The sequence below is a fragment of the Caretta caretta genome, chromosome 1 (assembly GCF_965140235.1).
Source record: "Caretta caretta isolate rCarCar2 chromosome 1, rCarCar1.hap1, whole genome shotgun sequence".
Taxonomy (NCBI): domain Eukaryota; kingdom Metazoa; phylum Chordata; order Testudines; family Cheloniidae; genus Caretta; species Caretta caretta.
The window spans coordinates 141,224,587-141,248,566 of NC_134206.1; the positions used below are offsets into that span (position 1 = coordinate 141,224,587).

Here is a 23,980-nt window from a genome sequence, read left to right on the forward strand (position 1 = left end):
GATCGTGGCACACCCCCTTACTGGTCAGGGATTGCACTCAAAAACCTCCTCCCTCCCCAAGGCGCCCATGGATTAGTGGCCCACCTGTGCCATTTCCAGTCCTCCCCTAGCTCAGATGAGGTCCCCCTTCTGCCTCCTCAACGCAAAGGAGGGAAACCCTTAAAGGAGTCATGACTCCCATTTGTTCCTCCCCTCATTTGCCTAATGTCTGGTAGCTTTTAGAGAAATGTGGAAGGGAGAGAGGATTTTTCTGGTTTTGTCTTTTTAAAGAAAACTAAAAGAACATTTTATGAAGTAAAAGTCTGAAGTGAGAGTCCAATACTTTACCTCTGTCCATTAAGTGCTGGTGCATCATCAGGCACCTCTGCTGTTAATCCTGCCCCGTGATCAGAATTAACATGGAGGAGCACAAGAGCTCTATGACCGATTAACTGATCATCATCAAAATGGAGGAGGTTCATTGCATAGGCAAAAGTCATAAAGATACCAATTCTCAGCACTACAGTTCTGAACAATATACACGGCTCACCCCCTCCACTGCCTCAGAGCGTAGTACTGACCTCATGGTGCTGCCACGACTATAGTGGCTCTTAATTCTAAAATGTATTGAAAGAATACGAATAGAGCATTTCTAGTCAAAGCATTTATTCTGCAGGGAGCAACCCTACAGTGCTCCTCCTCTGCAACCCATACGGGAAATATCTGGGGAGTGGGGTGTGGGGCGGGCACTCTGTTCCATACCTTTACTTCTGGTGTTTCACTCTTTCTTGTTCTCTTCATTATTTCATCTATTCGCTAGAAAGCAATGTAAATCAATCACATCAGAAGGTTACAAGGCAGACATGCTATGTAGCTGGGAGAGAGGACTCATGGGATTGGTAATGGGTAGCAGGAAAGGTTGATTTAACTCTGGTGTCACAAACCTATCTCTGCCCTCACTAGAAAGGAAAAAGATGACAGAAGGTACATCTACACTGCAATAAAAGACCTGCAGCATGGTTGTGGTTGGCCTAGGTTAGCTGAATTGGATTTACATGGCTAAAAATGGCAGTGCCGGTGTTTGAGCTCAGGCAGGACCCCAGGCTCTAAGACCCCAAAAGGGCGGGGGGGGTGAGTCTCAGAGGATGAGCTCCAGCCCGAAGGCATACACTGTAATTTCTGGCCCTGCAGCCCAAGTCCCTGTGAACCCAAGTCAATTCATCCAGGTTCTAAGACTCGGTGCTGTGGGATTTTTATTGCAGTGTAGATGTACCCAGAGAAGAAGAAGGGAAGAAGAGAAGGGACCTCTCTATGCAATCACAATTCCAACAAACTGAATTTCTCACCAGGTGCAAATTAGTAGATAAAAAATAAATAAAAAGGTTTGTGATTATGAGCTCCCTGTGCCCAGTTCCTGAATGAAAAATTTGTCAGCTGAATACTAATTGCTCAAGTGTCTAACTACTGCTTCTTCAGACCACAAAGTCAGCAGTAGTCCTCTAGTATTGCAATCCATTTGCTATTTAAAATGAAACACTATTATATAGTTGTACCAATTTTGTTTATTTTGGGGGCAGGGGAGAACAAAACATGTAAAGTTACTCCTGTCAGAAATGTGTCAGATACAGCTGTAAAATCCATTTTTTCTTCTTGTTAATTCATCAAATGCATTATGTCTTTGCCCAGAGAGTTATATACTTAAAGTAAACTATTTTAGATTTAAAGACATCACTTCTAGTTCTTGTGTTCCAATGTTCAAGTGGTTGACCCTACTAAAGTTAAACCCCTCCACCCTCCAAGACTAATAATTTGGAATGAAACTGGAAGAAAACACACAAAAGGGAAGGCTTTTATAACACCTTTCCAGGCATCTCTTAACTAAGCTAAAGACAAAGATTTCTACAAATCTGGGGGAAATTCTGTCCGGCCACCCACAGGCATGCAGTGTGACTATGCACTACATGGATGCTTTGCACGGTGTGGATATGGAGTTACATGAAACCGCCAGCCATTTCCTTACATGAGGGAAACAGCTGCAGTAGTGGACAGAGTGGCTCTGCTGTTGCTCCTCCATCCTCTCAGAGTAGGGTGGGAGGAGAATGCTTTTTCCAACTGGATAACATACTCTTTTTTTCTGCAGAGTTCAAATCCACTTTCTCAATTAAAAACTGCATATTTATTTAACGCAAACACACCCCTATTACTGTTTTTAACTTTCTGTGACTTATAAATTTGAGTGGTAACCACCACTCCGCTTGTATGTTATACCCTCTTCTCCTACCCTTTGTCTTGTCCATTTATATCCATTCTCCTACCCTTTGTCTTGTACGCTCCTCAGGGCAGGAACACTCCAATACTTTGTTTATACAGTGCCTAGAACAATTGGGCCCCATTCTCAGTGGACACGTAGGCACCGCCATAATATTTATGAATTAAAAATAATAATAAAAAAACAACTAATAAGTTTGCTACAAACTCTGAGGTACATATTTCTCCAGGTTGAAATATGTTAATATGTTAAAATATGTTAATATGTTAAAATCCAGTTAATATGGATTAGGTTTAAAAAAAACCAACAACCCGTGAACTCTGCCTACTCAACTGAATGTTTGCTTCGGATATTTCGGGGCAGGTTTCTGGATTTATGTATATAAAATAACAAAGGTACTAGTTCTTTTAAATTGGAGATGAACATCTACCTTCTTTCTCTCCAGTCTTTCTTGCTCAATCTGCTGCATGATTTGTTCCCTTTCCAGCCGCATGTGTTCAGCTGCCTCTCGGGCCTTTGCTTCAGCTTCTTCTCTCTAATTAAAATGTGTAAGTTAAGGTAGAGCGTTATTTATTTTAGACAAGTTATCAGATTCTATAAAATCTTGCATAGCCTGCCAGGTATGCATTATTGGCATATCTCCATCAGCAAGCATCTTACAAAAGAGGAAGAGGAAGAGTTTTCAGTTTCATTAAACTGCATGTTCCATTTTAAAAGGAATCACTGAAGAAATTTCTAGATTACATTTTATCTTCACTACAGTGTCCCTCTGCTTTCCACCTCATCTGAGAAGCAATGGACTCTAAGCTATTAAGTGGTCTTCAATAACTTTTCCACACTAGTAGCTTTTTATAACGTTCATAAATAAAGATGGGGCCCCAATTTTCTGAAATGATGAGCACACCAAGTTTCCAGTGATTCAGCTGGAGTTGCTGTTCTCAGAACATCTGAAAATCAGGCCCATTGCCTGTAGGCAGATTGTATTTTAGATTTCTGCTCCTTTAACAGGAATTCTTGCAAGAGGTATCTTGTACCTGTTTTTCAAGCTTGGCCTGCAGTTCTTTTTCTTGCTTTTCTTTTAGCATTTTTTCTTCCTCAGCTCTCCTTCTGGCATCCTCTTCTGCTTTTCTCCTAGCCTCTTCCTCTTCACGCCTTCTTTCCTCCTCTCTCTTACGAGCTTCTTCTTCTAGGTGAATTCTCTCTTCTTCTGCCTTTCTTTTCAGCTCCTCTCTCTCTAGCCTTCAAAAACACATTTAAAAATGCAGCACATGTTGCACTTCGTTTAACACAGAACTCAAAGGCGCACAGAATGCATACACTGTATGTACAGAATGCAATTTGGCTGCGAATATATGCTTCTACATACATTTGTATGGAATGGGCTCTGACACAATGGAGGGACTGGCCACAACTCCATAGTTCAAGTTGCAACCAAGCTTCCATTCTAAGCCTTATTTTCACCCCATCTAATGTTTTGCAGGGATAACATTTCCCTTTGAACATTGATGTGACTAAAGTGGGACAGAACAAGAAATGTGTTTGTAATTTCAACTACAGTATGTAGAACTAACATTTTTCAAGCTCTGAGTAGTTAAAAGGACCCTTATTCCCACTTTTGCCTTATGATAGGCTCACCTCACTCCAGTCCACCTGAGGAATACAGTTATTTTTGAACATACAAATGCCCTCCCTTGGTGAAAATAGTGAGAGACAGCCCCAGAAGGAAGGGAAAGCACATACCTGACAATGCCTCCTTCATAAGCTTTCTAAACTGTGTATTTGCGATGCTGAGGGTCTGACAGGTCCCATTTTGGGATCAGGAAAGAATTTTTCCCATTGGGCCAAACTGACTGAGGCCCAGTGGTTCAATCTTTTCACCCGCCTCACAGCATCATGGAGTTAGATTAAAAGAAATAGGATTTGGAATTTTAATATTAGCAATTTATAGGAACGGTTAGTTTGTCACAATTTTCAGCTGGTGTCCAGTGTGGTGAAAGGCTAAAAGAGCCAGCTTCCTGAGGTAAGAGACACCTGGGATTTTGCTGGTGGCCCTTGCATCTCTGGGAAAAGGGAAGATCTAAAATCTTTGCAGACCAAACCTTCAGTATCATCTAATCCCCTCGGGGGGAGAGGGTGAGAGATTCAGAAGTGGGCTATGTCGTTGGGGTAGTCTGAGCAGGTTCTCTCCCCAGCTATTGATTATATGATGTGAGACCTGCAACTGCTGAGTTAAATGTGTGGTATGATGGGTGGGACACACATAATGCCCTTCCCCAGTGTTAAGTCAATAAAGTTGTGGCCTGCTGCTTAAATCCATCCCTGTTTCTGTTTTAATTCACTTGTGTGTCCTGCTCAATTCATGAGTGCATGTGTCCAGAAACAATACCTCATGACATGAGGTCAGAAACATGACCTCATAAGAGCTAAGGGGGTCAGGAGTACAGAAGCTCATGTCTATTAGCCCCACAGAGCACCTGGACTAGGGGGTAAAACTCCTAGCTTTTGAATTACTTAAAGTTTTGTACTTTTACAAGTAAACTGGCTTAAAAAAATCAGCCAAGTTTAGTGCCTCAACACTTCAAATTTTACATGTATAAAGTTTGAGGCACTTAACAGGAGAGATTGCACACTACGTTGCATCTGTACACATAAAACCTTAAGGAGGTCAGTATAGTTGGAAGCTAACCCTTCCATACAGTGCTAAGCCTCTCATGGTCCTTGGGCTCCATGGCTGTCCTTGGAGCTCTCTCTCCCCGGTGCAATTTTAGCCAGGCAGCCTAGGGACCACGGGGTGCTTAACAGCTCAGTAAGGAAGCAGGAGGTAGGAGTGGACTGCATGGTAGTTGATCTGTAAATAAAACTATCAGTTCAGGCTAGAATGAGCTGAGAGCACTGCAGTATCTTCATACTCCCTTAGCCACAGGGAAAGAGGTGAGGGAAAGGATCTAGTACTACACTGTGATATGGGACAGGGACTCCTATCAATTGTGAAGGAGAAATGACAAGCTCTGAATTAAATTCCATTCAGTCCTCTAGGGCCAGAAGGATAGACACTTTAGATGTGTGGGAGGGTAAAGTGGGGAAAGAGTGAGAAGCCACCGGCCTTCTACAGGGATAAAAACACACGTTTCTATTGCACTCGATATAAAAAGACTTGAGTAATTAGTTATTTAAGTCAAATTTTTAAAAACATGAGGGCCTAAGTTTAGGCTCCTGAGTAGCTGGCTTGATTTTCAAAAGTACTGAGCTCCCATAACAGATAAGCTCTTAGGGATTCTCTCTATTACTATGTGTTTGTGTAACCCACACACCCCCTAGGTTTGGTGTTCTGTGCCATCTAGCGGGGGCGGGGGGAAGGGGGAAGAAGGAAGAGAAAGAGAGAAAGAGAAAGAACAAGAAAGAGACAGAGGCTCTGCTCTATAGCCTTAGCTAGGAGTCAGTTGGCTTTAGAGGCTCCTGCACTAAGCTCCAGAGGTCCCAGGTTTGATCCCGCCCACCAACGAACAGGGTCTGTCAGCGTTCCCTTTGTACAGTACTTTTTTTATAATGGGCCACTGACCTTACATGTCGGGGTGCTAATGACGACCACCACGGTTTTCTTCTTAAAAAAAAAAAAAAAGACAGCAAATACCTTTCCCGCTCTTCTCTCTCCTGTCTCTCCTGTTCTTCTTGTTCTTTCAGCAGACGAGCCTGCCGTCTTTTCTCTGCCAGAATTTTTGTAGCTTCTTCTGCATCAGTAGTTCCTGCTGTGAGCTTCCCTGGTGGAGCATTGTGATTCGTCAGGAAATGAAAAAAGCAGCACAGTACATACATATTATACTTTATAACATGTATTCAATAAGCATGAAGAAAAGGAGTACTTGTGGCACCTTAGAGACTAACCAATTTATTTGAGCATGAGCTTTCGTGAGCTACAGCTCACTTCATCGGATGCATACTGTGGAAACTGCAGAAGACATTATATACACAAAGACCATGAAACAATACCTCCTCCCACCCCACTCTCCTGCTGGTAATAGCTTATCTAAAGTGATCATCAAGTTGGGCCATTTCCAGCACAAATCCAGGTTTTCTCACGCTCCGCGCCCCCCCCCCCCCACAAACCCACTCTCCTGCTCGTAATAGCCCATCCAAAGTGACCACTCTCTTTAAAATGTGTATGATAATCAAGGTGGGCCATTTCCAGCACAAATCCAGGTTCTCACCCCCCCACCCTTCTCCAAAAACCACACACACAAACTCACTCTCCTGCTGGTAATAGCTTATCCAAAGTGACCACTCTCCTCACAATGTGTATGAAAATCAAGGTGGGCCATTTCCAGCACAAATACAGATTCTCTCACCCCCCCACCCCCTTTTTTCAAAAAAACACACACACACAAACTCACTCTCCTGCTGGCAATAGCTCATCCAAACTGACCACTCTCCTTACAATGTGCATGATAATCAAGGTGGGCCATTTCCAGCATAAATCCAAGTTTAACCAGAACGTCGGGGGTGGGGGTAGAAAAAAACAAGGGGAAATAGGCTACCTTGCATAATGACTTAGCCACTCCCAGTCTCTATTTAAGCCTAAATTAATAGTATCCAATTTGCAAATGAATTCCAATTCAGCAGTTTCTCGCTGGAGTCTGGATTTGAAGTTTTTTTGTTGTAAGATAGCGACCTTCATGTCTGTGATTGCGTGACCAGAGAGATTGAAGTGTTCTCCGACTGGTTTATGAATGTTATAATTCTTGACATCTGATTTGTGTCCATTTATTCTTTTACGTAGAGACTGTCCAGTCTGACCAATGTACATGGCAGAGGGGCATTGCTGGCACATGATGGCATATATCACATTGGTGGATATATGCCATCATATACAATCCATCGGTGATCTTCCTGATAACACCATCTTGGCCACTATGGATGTAGAAGCCCTCTACACCAACATTCCACACAAAGATGGACCAAAAGCTGTCAAGAACACTATCCCCAATAAGGTCGCTATCTTACAACAAAAAAACTTCAAATCCAGACTCCAGCGAGAAACTGCTGAATTGGAATTCATTTGCAAATTGGATACTATTAATTTAGGCTTAAATAGAGACTGGGAGTGGCTAAGTCATTATGCAAGGTAGCCTATTTCCCCTTGTTTTTTTTCTACCCCCCCCCTCCCCGCCCCCGACGTTCTGGTTAAACTTGGATTTATGCTGGAAATGGCCCACCTTGATTATCATGCACATTGTAAGGAGAGTGGTCAGTTTGGATGAGCTATTGCCAGCAGGAGAGTGAGTTTGTGTGTGTGGTTTTTGGAGAAGGGTGGGGGGGTGAGAAAACCTGGATTTGTGCTGGAAATGGCCCACCTTGATTATCATACACATTTTAAAGAGAGTGGTCACTTTGGATGGGCTATTACGAGCAGGAGAGTGGGTTTGTGGGGGGGGGGGGCGTGGAGGGTGAGAAAACCTGGATTTGTGCTGGAAATGGCCCAACTTGATGATCACTTTAGATAAGCTATTACCAGCAGGAGAGTGGGGTGGGAGGAGGTATTGTTTCATGGTCTCTGTGTATATAATGTCTTCTGCAGTTTCCACAGTATGTATCCGATGAAGTGAGCTGTAGCTCACGAAAGCTCATGCTCAGATAAATTGGTTAGTCTCTAAGGTGCCACAAGTACTTCTTTTCTTTTTGCGAATACAGACTAACATGGCTGTTACTCTGAAACCTGTCAATAAGCATGTTATCTTTTCGCAGTAGCCTACTGTTTCCCTTTCCCCCATATCCACCTCACAAGTACTTTTTTATATCCCTCATGCACTGGAAAAGTCTTAGGGTGGGGTCTTTATTTTGTGCATGTCTATAAAGTACCAGGCACTTTAAAGAGGCTGACACAGACATAGAAATAAGATTAATATAAAAATAACTTCATTGTGTGGTGAAGTATTTTAGGTCACAACTGCTGTAGAGATTGAGTAGTATCTTAAAAGAAAGAAGTAGGCAATATTTTGAAGTGGCATCCACTGTCGAGCTAAATGGACCCTGATCCTGCTCAGGCAGAGCCCAGTACTTCAGGGAAGTACCAGACAGAATAAAGGTAAGTTCTGAAAACCTGTCTGAAGTGTAAGGAGTGATCAAGGAGCTCATTTTTCCAAGGACCATTGACTTCAAATGATTAGCACAGCTGAAGCCGAAGCACCTTGTTAGCATGAAAAACAAAAATGGAAAAAAAAAAGGGGATGTTTAACTGACCATTTTGATATGAAGAGAATAGTAAAGAAAAAAGTTTTAATCCAAAAGTGGCAAGATTATAATAATAATAATTAAAAAAAAGCCTAGACTAGGCTTCTAAATCCACACTTGGGCATCTAAATAAGGTGACCTGATTTTCAGAACCATGCACCCTTGATGACAATGGCTAACTTCAGGCTCTTATTTTTGAAAACCTTGGTCCATGAGATTCAGTGATGGGAATCCTCAGTTTGGCCACCTCATATTGCATTTTTATCATTAAGAGTTTATCCACGTCGCTACAGTGGAAATTATATAACTAGTGATCTCAATAGATACTCCAAACTTCAGATTTACAAGTAGCTTTAGGAAAAGAAAGAAATGCCCTTGTTTAAAAGTATCATGTACCAGCAGCAGCTTTAGATAGATCCTTGCAGCAAAACCCACCTTCACCACTTTCAGTCTTTCCTGCAGAAGGCACATGTTTCTCAGCAACTGCTTGGCCCACCTCCTCCTCAGTGGAAGATAGCTGGGGTTTGTGGCTAGTGGTGTTCTCTTTCTCCTTGTCTGCTTTCTTTTTAGGAGTCTCCTGGTTGAGATTAGAGGTGACACGGTGCTTCACAGGAGATGCAGGATATTGTTTAACGTTTTTAGGAGACTGTGGATACGTCTTTGTAACTGTCCTGGGGTTGGGGAGGGAGAGGGAGGAAGAAAGGGAAAGAAAGTCACACACACCATAAATTATATGTGATTTAGTATGAAGTTCTATCTTAACAGATATTTGCTACTCCTTTCTTGTAGGCTTTGACACAGTAGCTCAGACTATCAAGGAAATGAAATGTTAGTGATAAGGAGAGTGTGTTTATATATAGGTATAGAAATAGAAGAGTATGTAACTTACTGGCTTGAATTTATTGAATTTATTATATATACATACGTACACGCCCCACCCCACATGTCTAAAGATTTACCTGGAGCAGGCCAGGTTTGATCCCGATCACTCATTAAGTGCTTCGATCAGCATCATCCCTATCATAAACTGGACACTGAAAACTCAGGTATTAGAAATTTTTTTGTTGCACTGTGTAAGCAGTGGCAATGGTGCTGATAATGGATTTTGGGTAAGCACATGCCATAGATAGCTTATCATAACACTCTGTCCAAGGTGTGATTTTTATGCTATTTCCTTAAAAATATGCACATATTAAAGAACAGAGATTACAAGGAAACAAACATGGATAAGAGGAAATACTATCTGTTATTTATATAGCATCAATAATGTGCTAAATACTTTAAATACTTGTAAAGTTGACAAAAAATCCTGTACAATTCTCTGCCTTAGAATACTGATGCAAACGGTTTATTATCTTTCAAAAAATATAAATTATATGAACTCCATATTAAAAATATCTATATTAAGAGAGCATATATATATATGAATATATATATTCACTTTGCACCCTTGAGGCTATGCAATTATGATACAATTTTAATTACATAATCACATTTTTCATATAACATAATAGAATATACAATTTCCTGTACCATAGTATAATGTTTTCTATAACCTTATTCAGGGAGCTACCACACATCGCAAATTTCAACAAGTTATGAATAACTGAAAATAAATGGGTTAAATGGACACCTTTATGCAAATGTATCTGCAGCCTGAAGTGATCAGACACTACTATAAGAATAGGATCTTGAACTGCACTAGCCAAGATAGAAAGTTTTAGGGGTTATTATCTCCATGTTTCAGGTCATAAATTGATCACCAGGAAAAGTTTCTTTCCCTCATGTTGTTTTGCACCATTAGTTGCATTATTGTCATCTTTAAAGGCCACTCTCAGACCCAAGTCAGCTAATCTGGAGCAGTGCAATCCAGGGAAGAAGAGGAGCTGCAGGGAGGCTGGACAGCAGTGCTGAGGCAATACAGCAGTGTGGAGACAAAAAGCCATTATGCCAATGGCCCTTGGGTCTCTCAGATTCCCCAAGATCCATGGATTTGGGGATAGACAGCCCTGAGCCCCCAAATAAAGGATCAGAAGGAAACTGTTTTCACTGAGTTTCTATTCCCCTGCATGGATTACTCACACTTAAGGGAGTATTGGACCCTAAGAATACAAGGGTTGTTTTTTCAGAGAGAGAGAGAGAGAGAGAGAGAGAGAGAGAGAGAGAATATGAACACTGATATGTGGAAATAACTTGATTAACTAGTTAAAGCTCTGGGAAGATCAGTACAATGCAGTTTTGGAATACCACGCCTACCCCTCCCATACAAATTACAGTCCAGATTTTGCATAATCATCTTGAACATAGCAAATAATTCAACAGACATCACTAGGTTAGATTTCAAAGTAGCAGCCGTGTTAGTCTGTATCTGTAAAAAGAAAAGGAGTACTTGTGGCACCTTAGAGACTAACAAATTTATTAGAGCATAAGCTTTCGTGAGCTACAGCTCAATTCATCGGATGCATACAATGCAAAATATAGTGGGGAGATTTTATATACACAGAGAACATGAAACAATGGGTGTTACCATACAGACTGTAACAAGAGTGATCAGGAAAGGTGAGCTATTACCAGCAGGAGAGCAGGGGGAACCTTCTGTAGTGATAATCAAGGTGGGCCATTTCCAGCACTTTACAAGAACAGTAGGAGGGGAAATAAACAAGGGGAAATAGTTTTACTTTGTGTAATGACACATCCACTCCCAGTCTTTATTCAAGCCTAACTTAATTGTATCCAGGTTGTAAATAATTCCAATTCAGCAGTCTCTCGCTGGAGTCTGTTTTTGAAGTTTTTTTGTTGAAGAATTGCCACTTTTAGGTCTGTAATCAAGCGACCAAAGAGACTGAAGTGTTCTCCGACTCGTTTCTGAATGTTATAATTCTTGACGTCTGATTTGTGTCCATTTATTCTTTTACGTAGAGACTGTCCAGTTTGGCCACTGTACATGGCAGAGGGGCATTGCTGGCACATGATGGCATATATCACATTGGTAGATGTGCAGGTGAATGAGCCTCTGATAGTGTGGCTGATGTGATTAGGCCCTGTGATGGTGTCCCCTGAATAGATATGTGGACACAGTTGGCAACGGGCTTTGTTGCAAGGAAAGGTCCCTGGGTTAGTATTTTTGTTGTGTGGCGTGTGGTTGCTGGTGAGTATTTGCTTCAGGTTGGGGGGCTGTCTGTAAGCAAGGACTGGCCTGTCTCCCAAGATCTGTGAGAGTGATGGGTCATCCTTCAGGATAGGTTGTAGATCCTTGATGATGCGTTGGAGAGGTTTTAGTTGGGGGCTGAAGGTGATGGCTAGTGACGTTCTGTTATTTCTCTTTGTTGGGCCAGTCCTGTAGTAGGTGACTTCTAGGTACTCTTCTGGCTCTGCCAATCTGTTTCTTCACTTCAGCAGGTGGGTATTGTAGTTTAAGAACGCTTGATAGAGATCTTGTAGGTGTTTGTCTCCTTTTCTTTTCACTCGGTTAGACTAACTTTTCAATCTGAGGAGGGACAGATTTCTCTATCTTCTCAACTAGCCCCTTAAGTTTATAGGAATAATTTTCTGGGGGTCAAAGCATGGCATCTCCTCTAGTCTGACTGTAGAAACATTTGTCTGGAGAAGGAGGGAGTGAGAAAGAGACTCTAGAAGGCCCTCCTCTCCTACAAGCTCATGGAGTCAGAAGGCCGAAGGCTTGGGGAGGATTCTCCAGGGGTGAGAGGAAATGGGAACCTGTGCAGACAGTGCCTCCTCATGCACATCCACTGCTAGGATCTGTGGGCACAGTCGCCTGTTCTTGGCACAGCTGAGCATGGGTACATTTCTGCTTTTTTACCTCTCAATTCTTTTCCCTCTCAAATGTCTTAATTTAACTAGTCAAGGAAGAAGAAAAGGAGTACTTGTGGCACCTTAGAAACTAACCAATTTATTTCAGCATAAGCTTTCGTGAGCTACAGCTCACTTCATCAGATCCGATGAAGTGAGCTGTAGCTCACGAAAGCTTATGCTCAAATAAATTGGTTAGTCTCTAAGGTGCCACAAGTACTCCTTTTCTTTTTGTGAATACAGACTAACACGGCTGTTACTCTGAAACTAGTCAAGGAAGGATTGTCTTATTGAAAGACTTGGCAAGTTGACAGAAAGTTACAAAGAGCAAAGTCCTTTTTTTGTAACCTTTGCTTTACTTTAGAAGTAAACTATCAAACATCTTTGAAGACTCTACTTAATATTTAACGAGGAGCATTAGATAAACACTCTATATAAATTTTTGCCTGACTCAACCTTTAAGTTTCTCCTTATCCACTCCATAAATACAAAGTAAATTTGAAATTAGGCAATTTTACCTGCAAGACTTTCTATTGGATTACTATTGTATATTTACAATTACTATATTTAGAAAATGTATCCAGAAATAGGTGAGGAATTTACAGTTAACCCTAAGTGAACCCCACCATAAGAAGCAGCAATTAAGAGATATGCACATTGTCATCTCTCCTTCCGACCTATCCTACTGAGCCATTCATTCGACAAAGGAAATGTGCACAAAAACTTGGCATTGCAGAATGGTGTGGACGGCTATACAGCCTTGCAAAATCTGCAATACCACTGCGTACAAACAGAATGAAATGACAAAGTTTCTATGTACTATGGTTCTGTTCATACAAATTTGCACTTAAAACCCTGGGCCCAAATTTTTGTATGTAAAACTGGAACTACCCAATTTTGTATGAACAAATTTGTCTTTTGCACGCACAAGTGACTGCACAAACATTTAAATCTCTTTGAAAATGTATCTCTCAGTGAGTAATTATATATGAATTCAATTGGACTTCCCCTCCCAGACTCTTCCTTTTCCACTGTTAATAATTGTATTATTTTCCCCACATCCTCCAGTATTGCAATCTTGGTGTCATGCAACTCCTATCTCTTCTCCCTCCACATATAGCCTGGTAATTAATCCTGCAATTTGATTTTTAATATCTATAAAATAAACTGCTCCTCTTCATTCTAATTAAAAAGACTGTTAAGTAAACTAAGTAATCCTTTAGCAGTGACAAAAAAACCAAGCATGGACAAGGGTCATCTACCACTTTGATTAGTACAACCTCTCCTTCATGGCATTCTGCTCCAGCCTCTCCTTATGCTGAAAAAGTCATGGGTTCTGCTACTTTAGCAGTGCCATGTGCCTTTTTGAATTCCTGCACTGGCTTTCCTTCAGCTTCCACCTCCTAACTTCTGATTCCCATCCTTATGGTGCTGTACAACCCTGCTCCTGCCTATCATTTGAATCTCTCCTTCAAACACAGCTTCTGTGAGGCGTTTCAGAATAGCACACAACAGGAATTTAACTATTCTAAGGGTATGTCTACAATAGGAAAATAATTCACAATTAGGAACATGTGAGCTAACTTTTTTTAAACCTGAACTTTGCACCTAGCACAGACACAGTTTGAAAGTGTGTTCGCTGATCATGGTTGACCCTAGTGGGGAGCCCAGGCTTGGCCACAACCAGCTAACACACTTTTAAACTGTGTTTGTACTAGGTGCAAAGTCCTTGTTTAAAATCAGGTTATCAAACATGTTTTCAGACATGACCTATTTTCTCAGGGTAACATTTACAAATCACTTACATGATTTAGATATCCAAGTTCTATTTTCAGAAGTAATGTGGCACTTAGGAACCTGATTTTCACGGAAAGTCATTTTTCAAAATGGGACTTAGGTTCCTTTAAAAGATATGCCCCTAGTCTAGACAGGCCTGAAGTGGGGGGAGGGGGAATTATGTATCCAAACAACTTCTTTAACATTCCACTCTCCAAGCAAAGCCTATTGACCGAACTTTCCCCTTTTTGTTCTTTGCACTCCCCTTCTATCTGAGTGTGTCCAAATTTCATTGGAGTTAGAACATAAAACATTTCCTTGAGGAAATGACCTTGTTTTATTCACACGTAAAATATCATGCACACCTATGACACAAAATAAATAAATAAAAATAAATGAAGTATATCAGCTACATAGAGAAACCCTTTCAGCTTTCGTGTGCGCGCACGCATGTGCGGTAATGTTCAAGGTTAAAGCTAAAACCGTCCCTATATTTTTTATTTAAAAATTTGTAAATAAAAACTGATAGCCATCCCTCAGTCTATCCTTTTCTGTTGCACAGAGGATATTACTTCCCAACCAGATTGCATTCACCCTCTACCTCAGTTTCTTGGATCACCTTTTCCATTTCAGAACACATTTCTGGCAACTCTGTTTTAGGTGTTGTGACAGGAGGAGAAACAGTCACATAACTAAGGCGGAGTCATCACGTTTAGCATTACCACAGCAGTAATTGTATTCTGATTAAGGGATGACAACAAGTTTATATTAAAGAGGTTGGTAGGGAAGGAGCCTAGTAACGAGCAATTAAATCTCTTGATCTACTTTGAGGACCAGGACAGAAGGCACCGCATACTACACTGAAGCCAAAACGTGAGTTAAAATGGTAACTTGAGTAATAAATCTCGCCACATTTTCTTGTGTGGTTGTCTGAGGAGAGGAAAGGAGAACAGTGGTTGACTTGCTTTGATACTTGCTAAAAGCCAGAAATAAAACCTATAACTCAACTGTAAAAATGACAATATTGCAGTGTGACAGAGGAACAGCTGTTCCACAAAATTTATATCAGCAATAAGAATCTGCATTCTGAAGTTTCCAAATCCCACAGTAGGTGCCAGTCAGAAATATAGAAAAAGGAACATTGCTTTGATTTGATGGTTTTTTTCTTTGCATTTAAGAGCACCGTAAATTGACACCTCTAGCATTCCTCTATTCCAAGATGCCAGTAGGGGTCATTATTTGAAGCAAGTTTCTCCTTTTCTCCTCTTCTTTTTTCTCTTCACTGAAAGGATTAACCCAAATGTCTAGAGCCCTGAGTGGATACAAAAATTTGTATACACATCTGATCTGCAAAACTTGCCTGCAGATATCCGCGGATTTGCAGGGCTCTAACAGCTCCACAGGTCACCGCGCAGTGAGGCAGGGGTATGCCAAGCACCTGCTTCCCAACTGCCCTCCACTTCTCCCCAGAGACCTCCTGCCCTGCCACCCACGCTGTACCTCCTTCACCACTCCAGGCAGGGAGACTACAATCCTGGGCCCTCATATACAGCACCGCCCTCCCAGTGGGAGGCTCAGACACCCCTACGCAGCTGCGGTGGCTCTAACACACACAGACCAGGCCAGGATAGACAGTGGCAACAACTACTCTCCTCACAGTGCCTGCTGTCGCTGCCCACTAATTTAAAAGCACAACCACATCTCTTTCAAAATGGTGTTTGGCTCTCTCCCTTCTGGGAGTTGTAGTTCACCTCCTCTGTCTGAGCAAGCTGGGGACAACTCCTCCCATATTGCCACATATCGCAGCCGGCTGCTGCGTGATTCAGAGAGCCAAGCTGGAGCCTGAGGGCTGGGTGACAGCCGCTCCATTCAGGTGAGTGTGTGATGCAGAGCCTTACACAGATACAAAATTTGTATCCTCATCTGAGCCGTGAACCGCAACAATGGCCTGTGGATACAAAGCAGATATCCGTGGATTTGCAGGGCTCTATGAATGTGTGGATAGAAAATAGGATTATAGAAAAAAGTATATATAAAGGAATCTTTGGCATGATCCATACACTTTCTTTCTTGATGGTTTGGTGGTGGTGGTGTTCTTTATTTTTTTTGGTGAACTAGAAACAGGGAATGCAATCCTAGAAGGAAGATGGAAGCTTAGGGTACTTTATGACTCATGGGATCAGGCTTAGAGAGACAAGAAAATTATATAGAAAAGGATCCTTTATCAATGACAAATAAACCCCAGGAGGAATTGGTAACACAGCAAGTTACCTGAATGTAAATACATGAAGCAGGGACAGCTGTGGAAGAGGCATTCTCCTCCCACCTACAGCATGGAATTTTTCTGATAGGCTAATTAACATACCCACCTTTCCCCCCTGTTCTGACAAACCTTCCTTTAGCAGTGTTCTGGAGACCCTGTCAGCATAACTCTTGCTGTTGCTGTACTGACATGGCACCAGAAGAAGCAGAGCAAGGGCAAACACCAACACAGGGGCACAAGCCCTCCAAAGGGTCTGAGGATTCACTGGTGTTTGTGGGTCAACACCTGCCACTTTTAAGGGGGAAAAGATGACCCCAGCATGGCAGAAGAATGTGCAGGAAACTCCACAGGAGGAGTTCTGAGGTTGTTTTAGCTGAAGCAAGGACAGGTGAGATATATGTCCTGCTGCACCAGAAGATTCATAAGGCTTCAAAATACACAAGAACAAAAAAATAAAAAAATCTAAGTCTCTCAATATGTGCCAGTCAGAGGTCACGTCCAATTTTATCTAAAGGGAGTAGGGAAGAGAACAATGTGTTGCTTTAAAAGCCAGATTCACAACAGCTCATGAATTGGAAGACCATGCTGTAGTTTAGAAGGCTGATATTAAATCAGAAATGAATAGCTCAGACATCCTGTTTGTTTTATGTCCACTTTAATTCAAACCCAAGAGACTGCCATACTTTCAGGTTTTTCTTTTTGAAAGGATGCTGTCAGACTATTCTTTAGCATTACCATGTCTGCTTTTTACAGTTCATAATTTGTAATATTTTCTCAAGAGCCTGGATGCAAATTTCCCCCATTGCCCTATTATTGTTCATTTCTTCCTTTCATTACTAATAGTTAAGACTAAGATTATGTCATGGAATCCGTGACTTCCACGACCTCCATGACATTGGGGGCCCTGCAGCTGACCAGCAACTGCTGGCGGGGGGGGACCCTGCAGCAGCAGCCCAACTTCCACAGACGGTGTGGGACCCCCGGCAGCTGACCAGCTGCCGTTGACCCTTGAGCTGCCCAGCTGCCACTGCTGGCAGGGTCCCCCTTGCAGTGTCTCAGTCGCTGCAAGCAGCCGGAACCCCCTCCCCCACAGTTCCCAGCCATCGCCAGCGGCGGCAGAGGGACCCCCAGAGCTGTTCAATTTATTTGAGCATAAGCTTTCGTGAGCTACAGCTCACTTCATCGGATGCATCCGATGAAATGAGCTGTAGCTCACGAAAGCTTATGCTCAAATAAATTGGTTAGTCTCTAAGGTGCCACGAGTACTCCTTTTCTTTTTGCGAATACAGACTAACATGGCTGTTACTCTGAAACAGAACTGTTCAGTGGCTGCAGGCTGGCAGGCCGCCCCCCCCCCCACAGCTCCCCAGCCTCCATTGCTGGCAGCATCCCCCACCCCCACAGCTCCCCTGCCGCCGTGGGTGGTGGGGAACCCCCGCAGCTCTGAGTCCTGCAGGGAGACCCCTTCCAGCCACTGGGAAATGATATCCCTTGCAGCTCCCAGCTGCGGGGTGGGGAGGGGAGAGGAGGGAGGTTGCTAGACCCTCCTCCCTCCGCATTTTGTCAGGGATGTTTTTAGTAAAAGTCAGGGACAGATCATGGGCTTCCGTGGTTTTTTATTTATTGCCCATGACCTGTCCTTGATTTCTACTACAAATAGCCATGACAAAATATTAGCCTTACTAATAGTGCACGAACCAACACAGCTTTACCTGGCTTTACTACTTTGTCTGAATATCCTCGTCAGTTAAGTCAACACATCTCTGAAACTGGTGTGTCTCAGTGCCTTCTGTTAGCTGACTATCTCTGAAGCAGGTAAACTTTAAATATTGTAGATCCAACAATTAATATGTGGCTTTACTTTATCTCTCTCCTTCCCTCAGTCAAGACAACATTGTGCTGAAAATCAAGGTAGCATACTGAATGGATTAAAAACTGGTTAACTGATGGATCTAAAAATGTAACTGTTAACAGGGAATTAATCACTGAACACGGGTATTTCTAGTGGGGTCTTGTATGGATCTTTTCAAAACTTTAAAAAAAAAACTGATTTCAATACCATTATGGCCATGATCCTGCAATTTGATCCATGAAGATAGATCCTGAGCCCATACAGAACCCCTCCCACATGGATCAAATTGCAGGATTGGGCCATAGTTAGTAAGCTTGACTGGCAGCAAAAATCTATATTGGTTGAGCAACAGAAGCCAGAGCATACTGGTAAACAAACACAGATCAGAAAAAGAAGACAACCACCCAAGGAGAACCTTCACTGGGTTCACTTTTCCATCTTTTAAAAAAAAAAAATATATATATATATATATACACATATACATACACACTGTACATCAAGTGTCCTACAGGAAACAATATGTTAAGAAGTATGAAAATTTGCAGATGCTTGAACAGGTTGGGGCCTGTCAGTTCCCAGGAGGACTATGGCTGGGCCCAAAGAAAGTTAGAAGAAATGGGGACTTGTGCAGACAGGCAGATCAAATGTAAACAGAGAAAAACTGGCAAGGAAACAATAATTTTAAACAGACACATGCTTCTAGATACTGATCTGAGAGATAATCTAATGGCCTGAACAGAGGACTTGGGGCCAAAACTTCTGCTTTCTATTCCTGGCCCTAGCACTGGCTCCCTCTATGGCTTATGCCTTATGGCAAGTCAATTAGGGCTAAATCCTGCTTGTTTTACTCAGGCAAGGAGTCCCACTGACTTCAGTGGAACTTCTCAGTTGACTAAAGGCAAGCCCAATGTGGCCTTCAATCACTCAGTCTATCCATAAAATAGGGTAATACTTATCTACCCACCCTTATAGGAATGTTATGAAAATTAGCTGATGTTTTCAAGATCTTTGAAGATGAAGAGAGCTATAAAAGTGCTAAGTATTATTGACCTGGGGAAGTATCTTGAAGGCGATAAACACTTAAAATAATCAATATCCACTAGCAACTGAGAAATTAAAAAGAATTCCTTGTTTTAGACAAGCTATCCCACTCTGTCAACTTCCCTGCCCATTAACAGACTTCCATATTAAGTAAGATTATCATTCTAAACTTTTCTGTGCTTCATGCCATTTCCTGACTTGTCTAATTTCACACAACTTTGTATACTTCCTCGTCTTCTAATTAGTGTTCTTTTGGCATCTGCTTTATACCCCATTTTGCCTCATCATATTATCACTCTTTCATTCTTCTTGTACTCCTGGGGGAATTCTGTACCACTGCGCAATGCAGAATTTTGAAGAAATTAATATGCATGCAGAATTTCCTTTCCCCCACAGACATGGGCTGCAGAGCCCAGCTCACACATAGAAGACACTGCTGGGAGAGGTAGCTAGAGGTTTCCTGGCAGCTGCAGTTCCCCGCATTTCCTGAGGGAAGGAGACAGTGGTACGCAGGAAACTCCATGCAAGCACGGGACTGAGCATCAAGCTGTTTCTTCCTCTGGATCCCTGGGCTCTGGGGCAGGGGACGGTGTCTGGGCTGGGCGGGGGCACGGCTGGGCTCTGGGGAGGGGATTCAGGTATCTAGGCAAGGGAGGACCCCATGGCTTGGCTCTGGGGGTCGTGGTGCAGGTATATTACCTTGGGGGGGTGGGGTGGCTGAGGATGGGCTCTGTGGGGGAGGGGTTGTTGGTGTCTGACACCATGGCTGGGCTCTGGGTGGGGGGGAGGGTGCAGAGAAACAGGAATTAGGTTGTCATAGGGGTTTCTTTGACTCTACTGCTGGGGGAATTTGTGTGTGTCTCTGTATTGTTACAGACATATTTGTTGACAGGCATTTTGAAATAAATTATCAAAATAATTGAAACTGGTGTGATTACGTGGTGTTATTTTGACAACATTTGCAGAATTTTACAATATTGTGTGCAGAATTTTTAATTTTTTGGTGCCGAATGCCCCCAGGAATATTCTTGGCCCTTTTAGTGGAACAAGCTTCTTTCTTTTAATCATTTCACTAGGTCTTTGTCCAAATGTAATTGTGGATGTTCTCATTATTCATATAAGTGTCTATTTTAAAAAATATCTAAGTTCTTGGCCTCAATCTTTTATGTGAACTAGTTTCATAGGTTAAAGGCATTGAAAAATAAAGTATTTCCTTTATCAGTTACAAGTTTGGTGCCTTTCAGTTTCATTGAATGTCCCCTTGTTCCATGATATGAGAAAAGGTAAATCAGGTACTACTATTCTCCCACTTTGTACCATTCATTAGTTTGTATCCCTCGATCATGTCCCTTCCTATTTATCATCTCTCTAAACTAAACATTTTCATTGTTTACTCATCCAGAAGTGTTTCCACATCGCTACTCTCGCATTCCTGAACCTCCTCTATTTCTTGTATATGTAACCCTTCTGCCCGACAGAGTTGGCAGCAACAAGGGCCGGGTTCAATATCTAGGGGATCCATTCCAATAACACAATGCAAACCGGCTCGAGCCCCCACCCAGTGACCTGGGACAAATATATACCACCCCTGCTGGGCGCCTCCAAGAGGCAATACTTCCCCTCTCGCAAGCACAGAGTCTGAGTGTAGCAAAAAGCCTTTTAATAACAGAGAGAAACAATGTGGCATTATGTTGGCGAAACACCAACAGGATTCATAACAACCCATGAGCAAAAAAACCCACCCCAAGCAAATTGGGGCATGCCCTTTCCCTTTGGTTCTTGAGTCCAGCAACCCCAAATCACCCAAAGTCCCAAAAGTCCAATGACCCAAAAGTCTCTGTCCCTGGTCAGGGCAGCCCCAGAGTTCGAAAGTTTATCTGCAGAGCTTTACCTCCCAACCTGGGTGGAGATGGGGGCGGGGGTAAGAGGCACCTTACATGATCTGAAGCTGAGCGCCCCACAGCTCCATAGGCCTTCGCTCCGCTCCGCCAGCCGCCCCACGAACTGCTTTGCTCAGCTCCGCTCTGCGGCCCACCAGCAGCTCCCGCTGTCCTATGAACTGCTCCACCAGCCTGTCCACAAGGCACTCCAGCCGTCCCGCAAACTGCTCCACAATATATCTTCAAGCTCCCCCACTACTTAACACAACGCTCAGTGATTTCAGCTCTTAGTCAGTTCAGCTCTTTAGTGAATTCAGCTTGTAGTAGGGGAGCCTCAGAACTGGTGCACTATTAGCCCAAAGTGAGCTCAGCAGTTTGTAACTAGACTTCTAATGAAATCAAAATTAGCTCTGATATTCCACAGTGAAGAGAGGAGAAAGTGCAATTAGCATGTAAGGCCCTCACCAAGGGGCCCATGCCACCAAGTATTAATACTTGTCCCCAGCCTCTCTCAATTCACAGAGTTTTGGAACCCATGACCCTTGCCTAGCGAGTGCTACTTAGTTGATGGTGAGTCCCTCCATCATAACAAAAGGCCAAGTACAGTTCCAAGCACAGTTCCCATAATCAGGATAATAACAATTTATTCTTCCTACCCCAATAACAGAGACACTGGGGATCCCACAGCAGCCAAAGTGACCATTTGGGCAGCTATGGCCTCATTCTAGGGGGGGTGGGTGTGCCTCTGCAAATGAGATCGGCCCCTGAAGTTCTTTTCCACAACTTGCCACACCTCACCACCAGATGTCAGGGTGGAGCTCATCCTGACACTGCTTACATCTATCTATGAGATAGGATGATTGAACTGTTAAGGAATACCATCATTTAAGAAATACCATCATTTTTATAATATTTTTGGAATTATTTTACATCCTATCAACTAATTTTTGTTTATATTTTTGACTGCCATCACACACGGAGCAGAAGTTTTCCCTGAACTGTCCAAAATGATGCTTAAAAAATTGGGTCCTCTGCAGAGTTGCCTTTTCATTCTTCAATGTTACATGAATTTGTCTCAGTCCAAATTCATGTGGCACCAACATTTGGAACATACAAGTCTTTACTGTATATTTAAATACGATATTTGATTGTGACCCAGGATGGAAACATGAATTAAGAATGTTTTGTGGCTGAGTGTCAGGGGTCTTCTGGAAGGTACAAGATGTGCATCAACACAGGCTATGTCTACACTGAAAGGCAGGGGTGCGATTCCTTTGCTTAAGTATACACACTCGCACTAACTCGTGAGTGTAAACAGCAATAGGAGCCATGGAGCATCAGTAGCGGCAGTGAAGGCAGAGTTGAGCCATGCTGAGTATGGCTCAGGAGGATTTGCGCTCGGCATGGCTCAACTGTGCCTCCGCTCCCACTGTTGGTGCCACCCTGGTTACAGTGCTGTTTATACTCATGTTCGCTCCATGAGAGTTCGCACAAATGTGTCCACCCAAGCAGGTGTAATTCCACCCTTAGCTCGTAGCAGAGACATAGCCACAGTGTCAAAGGCTAGACTGCTTTTGGAAATGTCTCCATGAATTCTCCACACTATTTTGTCTGACTAACACTAAACTTACATGCACAAAACTCTTCTGTTAAGAGGCCACACGCAAAAAGTTTGAAAGAGAGGGAGGGTTGAGTTTTTGTTTGTTATTGTTGTTAAAGATGGGTGTGTGCCAAACTGGACTCATGTGGCATCAGCATGTGGCAAGGTTAAAAACCTTTGTGCTAATTAGAAAAAGGAGATCATATCATAGATGGATGAGACTGAGGTATGAATGTTCCAAGGGGCACAGAAAAAATGGGTAAAACAGAACTGTTCTAGGCAGTCATCACCTCAAACACAATAGTACATTGACCTAAAGAAAGAAAGGATCAAGCTAAAAGGACGTTAAGGATAAATTTCTTTAGATGAAGGGTAATAAATTTGTTTGTGAACTGGACTGCCATGGTCAGCAATAGAAACTGCAACATTAAATGTATCAGAAAAGGAGTTAGACTAATCTGTAGTGTTTGTACTCTTGCCAATTTCTTTCTTCTTAGATAGAGAAGGATGGGTTTAACCCCTCCCCCCCAACACCCCCCCCAATTTCTATGCTACATAACTAAAGACAGGCTAACTCAACCAGATTTAACATGAGCTACCAAATGGAAGGCTAACACCAATCAGTTCATGAGTGGGACTAAGAAAGATGAAGAGAAATGTTATCAGACAGCCATTAACACAATAATATATAAAAAAATGACAACTCAAATTAATCTGGATTTTAATCAAAATTTCTAAGGAAGCCCCTGAGCAGTTAATGGTTTTCCTACGGCAACAGGGACAGTCTTAGAAAGTACTGAAGCAATGAGAAAATATTCATACTTTGGTGATGCAGATCTTTTAGACATGCTTGCAGGAGAATCAGATCTTCTCAGTGGGGATCCCACGCCAGATGATGAAACAGGTGTTGTGGATCGCTTCTCTCTCTTTATCTTTTCAGTCTAGAAAAAGAAATTCAGGTGTTTTGTTTAGCTTGTAGTTAAAAGCAATGCTTCAATGATACAGATAGTTTATTAACACAAGGACATATAAACAGATTTGCATAACATTCACATAAAATGGACGTTTTCTAAATCCCAGCATACAATTGAACTGCAAGATCTTCTTCAATACTGTATATACATTTTTATGTCTTGCGCACACAGTATATGCTGCTGCAAAAATACCTTTCAGGCTATAAACAAATCGTATGGAGCGGTACAGAAGGGTACTGCCCCCGTTGGAGCCCGGACAGCATTGGGTAGAATTTTTAAAAGCGTCTAAATCCTGCTGACTTCCACAACTA

The 23,980-nt window shown here is 42.4% G+C and overlaps 1 protein-coding gene across 9 annotated transcripts in view; it reads right to left on the reverse strand.

The window, feature by feature from the left end:
* MAP7D2 (MAP7 domain containing 2) overlaps positions 1 to 23,980 on the reverse strand; it is a 138,522-nt gene that overhangs the window by 11,724 nt on the left and 102,818 nt on the right. For all 9 annotated transcript variants that reach the window (XM_075131854.1, XM_075131850.1, XM_075131842.1 and 6 more), the window contains 6 exons: positions 23,518 to 23,636; positions 8,909 to 9,144; positions 5,880 to 6,006; positions 3,283 to 3,487; positions 2,679 to 2,783; positions 742 to 795 (listed from right to left, as the gene is read on the reverse strand). In XM_075131854.1, coding sequence (XP_074987955.1) covers positions 742 to 795; positions 2,679 to 2,783; positions 3,283 to 3,487; positions 5,880 to 6,006; positions 8,909 to 9,144; positions 23,518 to 23,636 — 846 coding nt within the window. The remainder of the gene's footprint in view (positions 1 to 741; positions 796 to 2,678; positions 2,784 to 3,282; positions 3,488 to 5,879; positions 6,007 to 8,908; positions 9,145 to 23,517; positions 23,637 to 23,980) is intronic.